The 12340-nt window shown below is 34.6% G+C and overlaps 1 protein-coding gene across 2 annotated transcripts in view; it reads left to right on the top strand.

Moving 5' to 3' along the window:
• The first annotated feature begins 4124 nt into the window (after positions 1–4124).
• Positions 4125–12340, top strand: part of LOC134572756 (sodium- and chloride-dependent neutral and basic amino acid transporter B(0+)-like) — a 55425-nt gene continuing 47209 nt past the window's right edge. For both annotated transcript variants that reach the window (XM_063431920.1, XM_063431921.1), the window contains exons 1-2: positions 4125–4264; positions 11650–11794. In XM_063431920.1, coding sequence (XP_063287990.1) covers positions 4208–4264; positions 11650–11794 — 202 coding nt within the window. In that variant the 5' untranslated portion in view covers positions 4125–4207. The remainder of the gene's footprint in view (positions 4265–11649; positions 11795–12340) is intronic.

Here is a 12340-nt window from a genome sequence, read left to right as displayed (position 1 = left end):
TACATTTTATTAAGCAGGTGGTTTTAATATTATGGCTGATCAGTTTATATATCGTAACTTCACAAGTTATCTTGCTACGCAATTTGTATAAAAGTGTTCATTAAATGACTGCATTCCCTCTTTTGTACAGTGCTGTGGAATATGTTGACGATACATAAACTCCAAATAGTAATGTATCCATTTGAGGCAGATAAGAATGTGCCCTTAACCCACAATGGGATTTATCCCGCTAAAGACTTGTGTTCAAACTTCATTGTAACACTAGCTCTGTGCTATAAATTATTTTTTAATTAAAAAACATGTTTTCTATAGTGCATTGAAAGACTGTTTAATATTGTAAGTAGCTGTATTACGTGATCTGCTATATTTCTCCATATACCCATATATTCATCAAGCGTAACATCTTTGAAACACTACAAAAGGTTTCCTACAATATCTAAGACTTTGCTTTATCCTTCATAGGCCCACAATAAGAGCACTGACTGGCTCTTGAACATGTGCATTGAATATCCCTTTACAATCCCTCTATTTTATTCTTTATTCATGTCTTTGTTTTCCTTTTTTTGTAGGGGTAATCTTTGCATTTTTTTTTTTTTTTTTATAAATAATTTTTATTATATTTTGACATAAATAAGACGTAACATTCAGAAATCTTATCATTGAACAATCAGGTTCTTATACATTTTCCGAAATTTATTTCTGACACAAACTTAACATAATTAAAATTATGTCTAAAATCAAATCCTTTCTAATGTGGTTCATAGCTTCTAATCTCTAAACTCTTTGTATTTATAGATTCTGTCTCCTTTCAATATCTACTTTGTGGCTGTTTGGCATTTGACTTATTTACAGTAACATTCTAAGAAGCAACTGCTACTGCTCTTCAGTCTCTACTGCTGCCTTAGCTCAACTGAGCTAAGTCCACTTGGGCAGGAACACGTGTCTTAGTTGAGTTAATGAATGCGGTCCTGCATGCTTGGCTTAGCTCAGTGGAAAGAGCTTCTGGCAGCAGAGTTGTTGGCAGTTGTCCAGTGGGTAAATGTCAAACTCTTCTTACACAATTTGACCAATTACTCTGGGAAGGTGGCAAACCGCTCATGGCACCAAAACTACTACAGCTGGCTGGTGTTTAGAGTGTTGCTTTAATTTTGTATATTGGCAAGTCTACTGTTAATTTGACCTCATAGGGGAGTATCACTGTTGACAAGAAACTTTAAATAGATTATCCTTTAAGTTAGCCTAAAAGTTTCTTTGTTGAGTTAATACTTTAGAATTTTACTTGTTAATTATCATCTCTTGAGTCCACAATAGCAAATCTCGAGAACAATGAATAAACACCTGCCATAGCTGAATCTTGAAGACTAAAGTTAAAATGTATTTAATGCGTTATTGCTTTTGCATTCTAATTCATGATTTCAGGTTTGAGTATGTTTGATTATCTGTGACCCTTCTCTGACACCTAGAAGTGAAACCCTAAATGAAACCACATGTAATATTAACCAGGAACTAAAGGTGTTTTTGCATATGGGTGAAGCACTGTGAAGACAATCAAATATTTACCAAAACAGCTAAGCAGAAATTATTGATGGAAAGAGGCCAGTAAGAAACATTCCATCGGGCATGGACACAGCTGATTTCGTACAACACTGTAAACAGACAGACAGCGAGACAAGCAGATAGAGAGATAAATACATAGAAACATAGAATGTGACGGCAGATAAGAACCATTCGGCCCATCTAGTCTGCCCAATTTTTAAATACTTTCATTAGTCCCTGGCCTTATCTTATAGTTGGGATAGCCTTATGCCTATCCCACACATGCGTAAACTCCTTTACTGTGTTAACCTCTACCACTTCAGCTGGAAGGCTATTCCATGCATCCACTAAGTAATACTTCCTGATATTATTTTTAAACCTTTGCCCCTCTAATTTAACCCCTTAAGGACCAAACTTCTGGAATAAAAGGGAATCATGACATGCCACACATGTCATGTGTCCTTAAGGGGTTAAGACTATGTCCTCTTGTTGTGGTAGTTTTTCTTCTTTTAAATATAGTCTCCTCCTTTACTGTGTTGATTCCCATTATGTAATTAAAGGTTTCTATCATATCCCCCCTGTCTCAAGCTATACATGTTAAGTTCCTTTAACCTTTCCTGGTAAGTTTTATCCTGCAATCCATGAACCAGTTTAGTATCCCTTCTCTGAACTCTCTCTAAGGTATCAATATCCTTCTGGAGATACGGTCTCCAGTACTGCATACAATACTCCAAGTGAGGTCTCACCAGTGTTCTGTACAATGGCATGAGCACTGCCCTCTTTCTACTGCTAATACCTCTCCCTATACAACCAAGCATTCTGCTAGCATTTCCTGCTGCTCTATTACATTGTCTGCCTACCTTTAAGTCATCAGAAATAATCACCCCTAAATCCCTTTCCTCAGATGTTGAGGTTAGGACTCTATCAAATATTCTGTACTCTGCCCTTGACACTACAAAAAATAGTTTGCATAGTCTGAGAGCATCGCCCAATATTAAAGGGTAGATTTAATTAATCTGATGGAGTTCCACATTGTCACCACCATTGTTTAAGTTTCTATTACTTGGAAGTCCACGTGCCAAAATATTAGGCACTGTATAGGTGGGCAGGTATGACTTTTATTTCAGTTTTAGACATTTCATTCATCATTTTCAAACCAATTGTTCATAAAACAATTATTAACAACATATAACAAGTATTCATATAAAAAATAATTGTTCTGCTTATGAAAAAGATTGATAGATAGATAGACAGACAGATAGATAGATAGATAGATAGATAGATAGATATATAGATAGATAGATAGATAGATAGATAGATAGATAGATAGATAGATAGAGAGACAAATATACAGGATATGGATAGATAGATAGATAGATAGATAGACAGACAGATAGAAAAATAGATAGATAGATAGATAGATAGATAGATAGATAGATAGATAGATAGATACTGTCTTAAATATTAGCTGGGGCCTGTAAAAAGAAAACATCCAGAAAAATATGTATATACACTGATCAGCCGTAACCTTAACACTACTGACAGGTGAAGTGAATAACATTGATTATATAGTTACAACGATACCACCTGTCAAGGGGTGTAACATATTAGGCAAAACGTAAACAGCCCGTTCTTGAATTTAATGTTTTGGAAGCAGGAAAAATGGGCAATCGAAAAATCTGAGTGACTATGATAACCAGGTGTACACAGCAGTAGCCATGGACTTTTCGTTACATACATAGCAGCCTAACATATACTCACACAAAGGGTCCAATGGACATCCAACCATGGGACAGGTGGAGATATTTGCCTCTGCATTTGGGTGTTCCTGGTCACTACCAAGACAACTCTAGAGCCCAGCTATGGTTACAACTCTTTTTGTGATTATCAGTTCTCATTTTAACTCATGAAACATAATCTGCACCAATCTGGTCATTACAATAAAAATCTTAAAGGATAAGGAATGTAGCATTAGCACTTCAACTCATTGTGATATGGCACTTTAAGTATCAAAGCACCATATGCCATTTCATAGTCCACCCATTTCTAAATGGTTTAACAGTGAGTCAGGAGCCCTGGGTGCCTGCAGGAAGCTCCTCTCTCACAGGATGGCTAAGACAGAACTATGCCTAATATTACACCATGTACTAACCAGCAAAACAGCTAGTGAAAGATTGAGAGCATCACTGAGCACTGGAATGTCCCTTGCAAGACCCTACGCCAAATTTAGAGCGTTCCACTCCAAAAGGTTTTTATCAGGATTAATGTTTTTAATATGTCTGCTATTTTGGCATGGGGTCAGGATCAGCTAGAATATTTCTGAGCCTTCCTTATACCCATGAATAAGCAAGCAGTTAAACACTATGCATTGCCACAGGAATAACAAAAAACTGGTGTTGTCATCAGTAGGTATTAACAGGTAACTTTCCAACGTGTGTAATCGTGGTCCATGAAACTTTCTTGTGTGCTGAACACGGATTTTGTTTCTGCTTTGAACTTATTTGAATACCTGATTTTTTTGGGAGGTGCTAGTGACCGTACCTTTGTAAAAACACCTACATTAAAATATTAGCCAAGAGCTACACAGTTTCACTCTACAGTTTGCAAGACTAGGTCAGAAGAGCAAGACTGAAGTTTGGGAAGGTCCAAAACAGAGAAAAGGACTTTAATTATGGTCATAAAACGTATACAGGATTGTTTTCGTAAGCAATCAGCTGCGGAAAAGGAGGTGAGTCATTTCAAACATTTCTTTTTTAGAAAGCAGAGTGTCTGTCTAAGAGAAATCAGTAAATGGATAACTGTGAGAGATAAGAGAACAGCAGCAGATAAATATAAGAGAAATATTTCGTTAAATATTTTACAAATGTTTAAGAAATGCTTTTACAAAGAAAACGGTATCAATATGCATAAAGGGGGCAATGTGGCTATATAATACATATTCACAGAAAGTATTATTTGTATTTATTAAAATAGTAAAATATTAAATAATTACCTGCAAACTCTTCTAAATCTCTATGGACATTTAAATTACAGGAGAAATGCAGTACCACTGCAATGGCCATTAAAGTTTAAATTCACCTTTTAGGTGTATTCTTCACTAACAACTCACCTTGCTGCTTTCAGTCTAACGACAACATTCTAATGACACAGAAAGGAGTTTTGTTATGAACCTCTACAAACTAATTAATCCTTAATAGGGTGCCAGTCTCATTAAATATGTTTTCTATTAGCTATAGGCAGCAAGATGAATTGTTATAGTAGGATTTTTTTCAGAGGTTTTTCTTGATGTGGCAGGTGAGCTTACACTCTAATGACAGTTGCAATGGTATTAAAACCTTCTGTGATTTAAATATGCAAAGGGGCATGTGATAGTAGTGCACAAGTGTTTTTATAATTTTTTTTAAATAGGTATTTGGGCTGATAAACACAATAGTCATTGCTGCCACCCAAGAGTAGTGGGAGTTTGAGCCCATGGGTTACTACTATGCGCTTATGATTTACTATTAACCTGTGGAGGGTTGAGTTACACCTCTCAACCTGCGGCAGGTTAAATCTTTAAATATCTATATACGTCTGAGCAGTTTTTCGTACTGTAATGCTGCACACACAGACTTAAAGCACCTTGATCACAATAAATCTCTGAAGTGGTGATGGTTCTTGGAGTACCCCTTTAAATAAGAGTTTGCAGTTACATACTGTCACACACTTTTTATTATTATTATTATTATTGCCATTTATAGAGCGCCAGCAGATTCCATAGCGCTTTACAATACTACGAGAGGGGGGATTTGACAATAAGTAGGACAATTGCAAGAAAACTTACAGGAACGAGAGGTTGAAGAGGACCTTGTTCAAACGAGCTTACAGTCTATATACAAAGCTAATGAAACCTCTCCATGATCAGTAACAAGTCAGTCACATCATTGTTGTATATTTTAATGGTTAGAATTTCCCTTAACAGCCATACACACCAACACCACTATTACATTATATAAGTTAGATTATTGACATTAATTATTAGGCATCTTGGATTTCAAAGGATGGATATCTTTCTCATTCAATAACACATAACTCCCAGATCTACTTAAGAAAACCCTAATTATAGTCCTGTATATATTAAAGTACAATTTGTAAGTTTAATTTGGATTTATATTTTTCACAAAAGAAAAAAATAAATAAATACAATGTATAATTTATCTTAATGGGTAAGGTACATATTTCTAACAAAATGACATTCTTTTATCTCATTTAGCAGTAATGGGGATGACCTTAAGACCTTTCAAGCTATTAAACTACTTAAATGTTTTGGATGGTAGTTTTCTGCTTCTGGTGTAACTCTAACATTTAATAATTAACTTTACTTAGTCTGAATGAGTGCTACTTATTAAAAGAGCACTACAGTGCCAGGAAAACAAGCTAATTTTCCTGGTACTATAGGGTCATTAGGTCCCCCCCCCCCCCCCCCCACCCTCATGGTCCCACTCCCGCCAGGCTGAAAGGGTTAAAACTCCTTCAGCCACTTACCTTTCTCCAGCGCCGGGCTCCCTCTGTGCTGGGGAACTCTCTACCCCCTGCCAACGGCAGATCCGAATGCGCATGCATTAGTCAATGCTTTCCTATGGACGTCCAGCGTCTTCTCCTGGTAATTTTTACAGTGAGAATCTCGGAAGCGCCTCTAGCGGCTGTCAGTGAGACAGCCACTAGAGGCTGGATGAACCCTCAGTGAAACATAGCAGTTTTTCTGAAACTGCTATGTTTTCAGCTGCAGGGTTAAAACTAGAGGGACCTGGCACCCAGACCACTTCATTGAGCTGAAGTGGTCTGGGTGCCTATAGTGGTCCTTTAATATTAGCTGGGCTAACAAACTCGTTGGATAAGCTACATTGTGTCCAGGATATGTTTATTATATGTTTATTATCAAAACACTTATTTCTAAAGTACTTCTCTTTCAACTAACTTTTTGTAACACAACATATTTATAGAGAGATGTTGTTTCGGTAACAGAGTTTCTTTAAGTATATTTATTTTTCTTGACACTCTTTATTTTATTGACATCTTTTATATAAAGGACTAAGAAACAGACAGTGTTTACAAAGGTAAGAAAGAAAAACATAAAAGTAACAGCTCAGATAACAGATGTGCGCTCACACTCCAAACCCTCTCGCAGAAGGGTACATTCGCCAAACTATAGTATCGGTAGCTCAGTATTTAGTACATCGCTTTGACCCATCTATAGCAACAGGACCGAAAACCATGTGCGATCAAGGGGATGACCCTTGTGTGGCTCATGCAAGGACTAAGCATAAAAAAAATTCTCTGCTACCTGGACGGAGAAAAGGGATTAAGAGTAAGGAAGAGAAAGGGAAATATCAAGGAATTTAGAAAAGAAACAGAGAAGGTGGTAAAGGGAATAGAAATAAAGCGGGGGGTTAGATTTTTTTTTATGAAATGCACTATATATTTTCCATCTTGTTTTTTATTTAATTATATTGTCTTTTTTTTTATTATATCTAAGTCTTTATTTTTAAAAATAAGTCTGAATTTAGCAGAAACACCATATAAATAATAGGAATCTATATCTAATTTTCAATATAAATGAGCAGATTGACAATGTTTTTAAACATAAGGAAGATAGAGAACAAAAGCATTGGGGGGGGAAAGGAGAAGAGCATGGGGCTGGGTGGGACCTTCCATGGAGAAAAACCTTGGTAAGGAACACTATTTTACTGAATTAGTGGCTCCCCCTCTTAAATTGAGTTTATTTAACAGGTGGTTGTCTTTGATCTTAACAATGAGAAGATGTTAGTCTCTCAACCAAATGGTCTTATAATCATCCAGAAAAATAAAAAGCGCAAGGTTGTAGCTCCGTGGATCTATGGATAGCTCTAAATAGCATTTCCAGAATGTGGGAACTTTTATATATTCAGAATTTTATAATAATTGTAGATAGTTTTTTTTTTTTTTTTTTTTTTTTTTTTTTAAAGCAGTCATGTTGTAGTAGTATTGTAGGCTATTTTATTTTTTTTAAGCAGTCATGTTGTAGTAGTATTGTAGGTTATTTTTTTTTAAAACAGTCATATTTTTTTAAGGCGATCTTGTTTTGTGTTCTGTACCAGATTCAGTGTAGCGCTTAAATATGTGCATAAAACTTAATAGTCCATCTAGTGCAAACAAGGAATATATATATGCTATTTTTTTACATATCCTTGAACATCCAATGTTGTGTATAGCATTAAGAAAAAAAAAAGAAGCAGAAATAGTTCCGTACCCTTATGTACACAAGTGTGATATGCATATAAATTGGAACACTCACATATTCCAGAGCTATAACCTAGCTCTAGGAGTTATTTGTCTATAGCTCCGTTTAGGCGACCTGCCCCTTTTTCTTTGTGGAGAGTAGTTTAGGAGTTTTCTTGTGTATTCAGCAGCAGTATGCAGTATCTCAAGGAAAGAGATTTATATTTAGTGTGATACCGTTTGTAACAAATATTTTCATATAAATAGGAAAAAATACACACACACCTGGAGCCTAGTAATTGGCTCAGTTGAACAGCCGAGTATGGTTAGGAACCATACCACCCTTAGTTGTAGAATGCAGGAATATTGATGGTAAAAAAATATAAAATAAATAAAAGTATAAACCATAAAAAGTATATACTTTATTTGCACTTACAATTAAAATATCAAATAGCAATATAAATAGTCCCAGAGACGCGTTTTGCCGAAATTCTGCATCTCTGGGACTATTTATATTACTATTTGATATTTTAAGATGATCCTCAAGAGCGAAACTGTAAAACAATAATTAGGATATGGAGATCAAACCCTGACCTAGCATAATATGGAGAGGTGGTAAGTTAAATAGAACACTAACTGATATACTACAATATTTTGAATAGATTTATGGAGATGGAAAAATCACTGTCTAGAAGGGAATGTTCACTGATCGAAGATGGGAAGTCCGTGTCTGTACACCTGGCTTCATGATTCATTGCTTAACTATAGTTATCAGGATGTTCTAGGAAGGTGGTAATTTAAACAAATAATCAGTTAGGGATGTATCTCCGCTATTCTAGATAATAGGACGAAGCTCGAAGAAAGTTAACTTACTTTCCTTTAAGAACTCTGTCCCAGACTGTATTTTTATTCCATTTGCCCACCATGTATATTATTCATTATTTATGGAACATGAAAATTGTGGCTACAAACAACAAAATCTTCCATTCTGGCAAATATTATGTATCAGGCAGCTGAAATCTTGTGTGTCTTCGGTGATTTGGCAATAGCAGTCTTCATTGCCGTTTATATTGAATAAACACAATACAAACTATTGTTTGTGATTTATCACAGTGAAGAATTCCTTCTGTAGGCTAGTATTTTAGGTTACCTTTTTACTCTCTAATTTACTGTTCAATTTAATCTGCTGAATGCAACTAAATATAGCCACTGGTGTATTTTTTTACTTAAATTTAAATGGTAAAATACTTCTTTCTTTTGGATATTTGCCAAATTTATTTTCACTCCAGAGTTGAATTCATTCTTCTCAACAATCAAATAAAGCAAGGGGAAATAATAAAGCAATTTATATACAATTTAACTATAACAGAATAAATTGTGATGAGATTTGATTGTATTTTAACTAAGCTACTTTGGTGTTATACTTTTTGGTAACTAACAATTAACACAGCTTACTGATAAAAAAAAATAATCTCCAAAGTTAGATTGTTGATGTTATATGGTTCATTTGACTGAGAAAAATAATATATTGATTTATTTGCTTAAAAATGCACCTTAAGCACCATAACCACTACAATGCACTGTAGTGGCTATGGTGACAGAAGAGCCCTGATGTCATCCCACAGTAAGCTTTCAAACCGTTAACAAATGGTTTGATAAATACCTTGCCCTGTCAGGTGCCTATGGGCCTTCTGGCTTGCACTGATAATGTAGAGCAAAAGTTCATACTTTGGACTTATACACACTACTAAATGTAATGGTTAACAATGGTTAATTAGCAGCTTCAAAAAGTTTTAGCATGTCCTAAAAAATTCCATTGAAGACATAACTACATGGAGATTAATAATAAGTCTGTTGAGTGTTGTTTTGCAAAAATAGATTTTCAAAAACATATTTTAAAAACCCAAGCATTCAATAGATAATTTAATAGTTTACTTTACTGTGTTTTTCATATATGTAAGGTATATTGCCGCTGCTAAAATATATAAAAATATGGCTGTTGAGCTTCAATTTATCATAAGTAAAAATCGACTTCTTCTAATGTTATTTTACAAAGTATTGCTCATAAACCATGTGATCACTAAACCAAATAAATAATTGACAATGTTTCAATAATGAAACAATGAATGTATTATGATAATACATCAAGTCACGGTAACACTATTGGCAGTAAAATATAAATGGTCTGTGTGGATAATTGTATTGGATTGTTCAAGCAATCTTATCAATCTAAGTATTAAGAATGATTCATCCATTTGTTTGCATTTAAGACAAGGGAGTTGGGTATATTTACTAAATCTGAGATGTTATCGTTGAGTATTATTAGGGATTGAAAAAACAAGGTGCACTGTGCAATTAAAGGCGCTTAAATATATATATAAAACCAATAATAATCCGACAGCAGCCATGACACACGTGTAAAGACCTCTAGGTTAACACACATTCATGCAGAGAAAGAAGTAAACGAGGTGGACTCTAGGTAAATCAGATGGATCGCTGGTGTTTTTTAAATAAAAAAATATTTAAAAAACACACTTACCCCTTTTATTAAAGGGGAAAAGATAGATATTGAAGAAATATGGCTGAAACAAGATAAATTGACAAAATATAGTGCAATATGTAAATAATACTGGGAGTGATTTAAGGTGTGCATAAAACGCAGTTGCCAAAATAGATTACCAGCGTTGGAACTTCAGAGTAAATTGAGGGATTATTATTCTGCCGCAACACCTCAGACAAATAGTGAAGGGCTTGCCAGTTTGCAAGATGGATGTTACGGTGAAAACAGAAGTGACGTTGTGACGTTGTGACTAATAGGCATACAAACTTCAGCTGGAGGATCCCACACCAACTTTTGCTGCATTAGCGATTGGATAAACAATGGACATATTGACCAACCACTGGACAGCTTACAGATATAAATACAGAATTCAATAGAGAGCAGGAATTTAGGTAGAAAAAAACCTTGTGTAAAGGCGAAATGCGTCTCAGACTTTTTTGTGGACGTTTGTGGACATTTTTTATATTGCTATCTGGCATATTTTTATTGTTTTTTCGTCTTGTTTTTATTTATTTGTATAATAAACGTATATTAGCCATTTGTACTTAGTCCAGTTAGTTCCTGGGTATCGTGCTCCAAAGCAAAGAAGAGTTGTGCCCTCTTAAATTCAGATACACCCTACTTAGAGCCTGGTACAATTGACTCTTAAGAAGGTGAGCAATCACTTGAATATTTTTTAATTATACATCTATAATAAGGTTAATACACCAGAAGCGTTTGCTTCATTTTTTATCTCCTTTTCTGAGTTTCCTGGGTTTACATGCAGGTCTGGTATTGCATGAATATACCCCTGCTGATGAGATTTCAGCCTATCCTTGTAGGGCTCTGCTCCACGTTAGTTTGCTTTATACACACCATAAACCACTCCCAGTATTATATACATATTGCACTATATTTTGTCACTTTATCTTGTTTCAGTGTGTATATATTTTTCATTTTAAAAACACTAGCGCTCCACTTAGTTTATTTAGAGTGTATTCCACCTAGTTTACTTCTTTCTCTGCATTATTACGAATTGCCGATTGACAAAGTCGTAAAAATAGTACTGGCCCAAAAATGTGAGTAAGTTGATTGTGCATTGCATTACCGTAAAAAAATATAACCGTAATTATAATACCCTTTTGGATCTTTGTAGTTATTGTTTCAAATATGTAATTTAGTCAGCAACTTGTTATCACAAATGTTAAATATTTTATTAAAATTTTTGAAAACCCATCAATTAAATATTGATAATTTTTTTTCAGAATATAGAGTCTGTATTGTAGTGTTTACTGTGTGATTCTATTAAGTAAGTTTGCTCCAATCTCTCCCTTTAGGACACACATGCCAGCTCTGAAGATGAAAATAAAGAGCGTGGAAATTGGAGCCGAAAGTCTGACTATATCCTCTCTATGATTGGTTATGCTGTAGGTCTGGGTAACGTCTGGAGATTTCCGTACCTTGCCTATAAGAATGGAGGAGGTACAGCTAATATACATGTTTTGTTACTATTGAAAGGTCATACACATTTGTTTTTTAGAATCTTTTTTTTTCACAAACTTCTATATCCTTATTTTAGAAATCAGTATCTTTGCATTTAAATGTTTGATGTACAAATTTGCAAATGGTACTTGTGGTTTTAGTTTCTAAAATCAAATAATATGTATCATTATATATTAATTTATATTCCTGCAAACATATATATGCTTTTTGGGATGAGGAGTGTTCATGTTATTTATACCCTAAATGATAATGAGTTATGGAAAATAATAAATGAGAAGAACAAATGCAATGTCAATGACAGTTCATGCACAAAAAGGGGTATCGATTCACATGATGAAAATATAAGTTGAATCTTTATATATCAATAGCAATACAGCATCTTTAACATGTTTTGGACTCCTATTTTAAACATATTGTGTATATATAATGGAACTAGAAAATGTGCAATGGCAGGCTACAGAATTAATAAGGGAAATGGAAGATTTTAGTTATGAAGAGAGGCTTCAAATCCAACCAACTTCTTTG

The sequence above is a fragment of the Pelobates fuscus genome, chromosome 9, assembly GCF_036172605.1.
Source record: "Pelobates fuscus isolate aPelFus1 chromosome 9, aPelFus1.pri, whole genome shotgun sequence".
In the NCBI taxonomy this organism is placed as follows: domain Eukaryota; kingdom Metazoa; phylum Chordata; class Amphibia; order Anura; family Pelobatidae; genus Pelobates; species Pelobates fuscus.
Note: the sequence above shows the minus strand (reverse complement) of the source record. Positions and strands in the feature narration are given on the sequence as shown.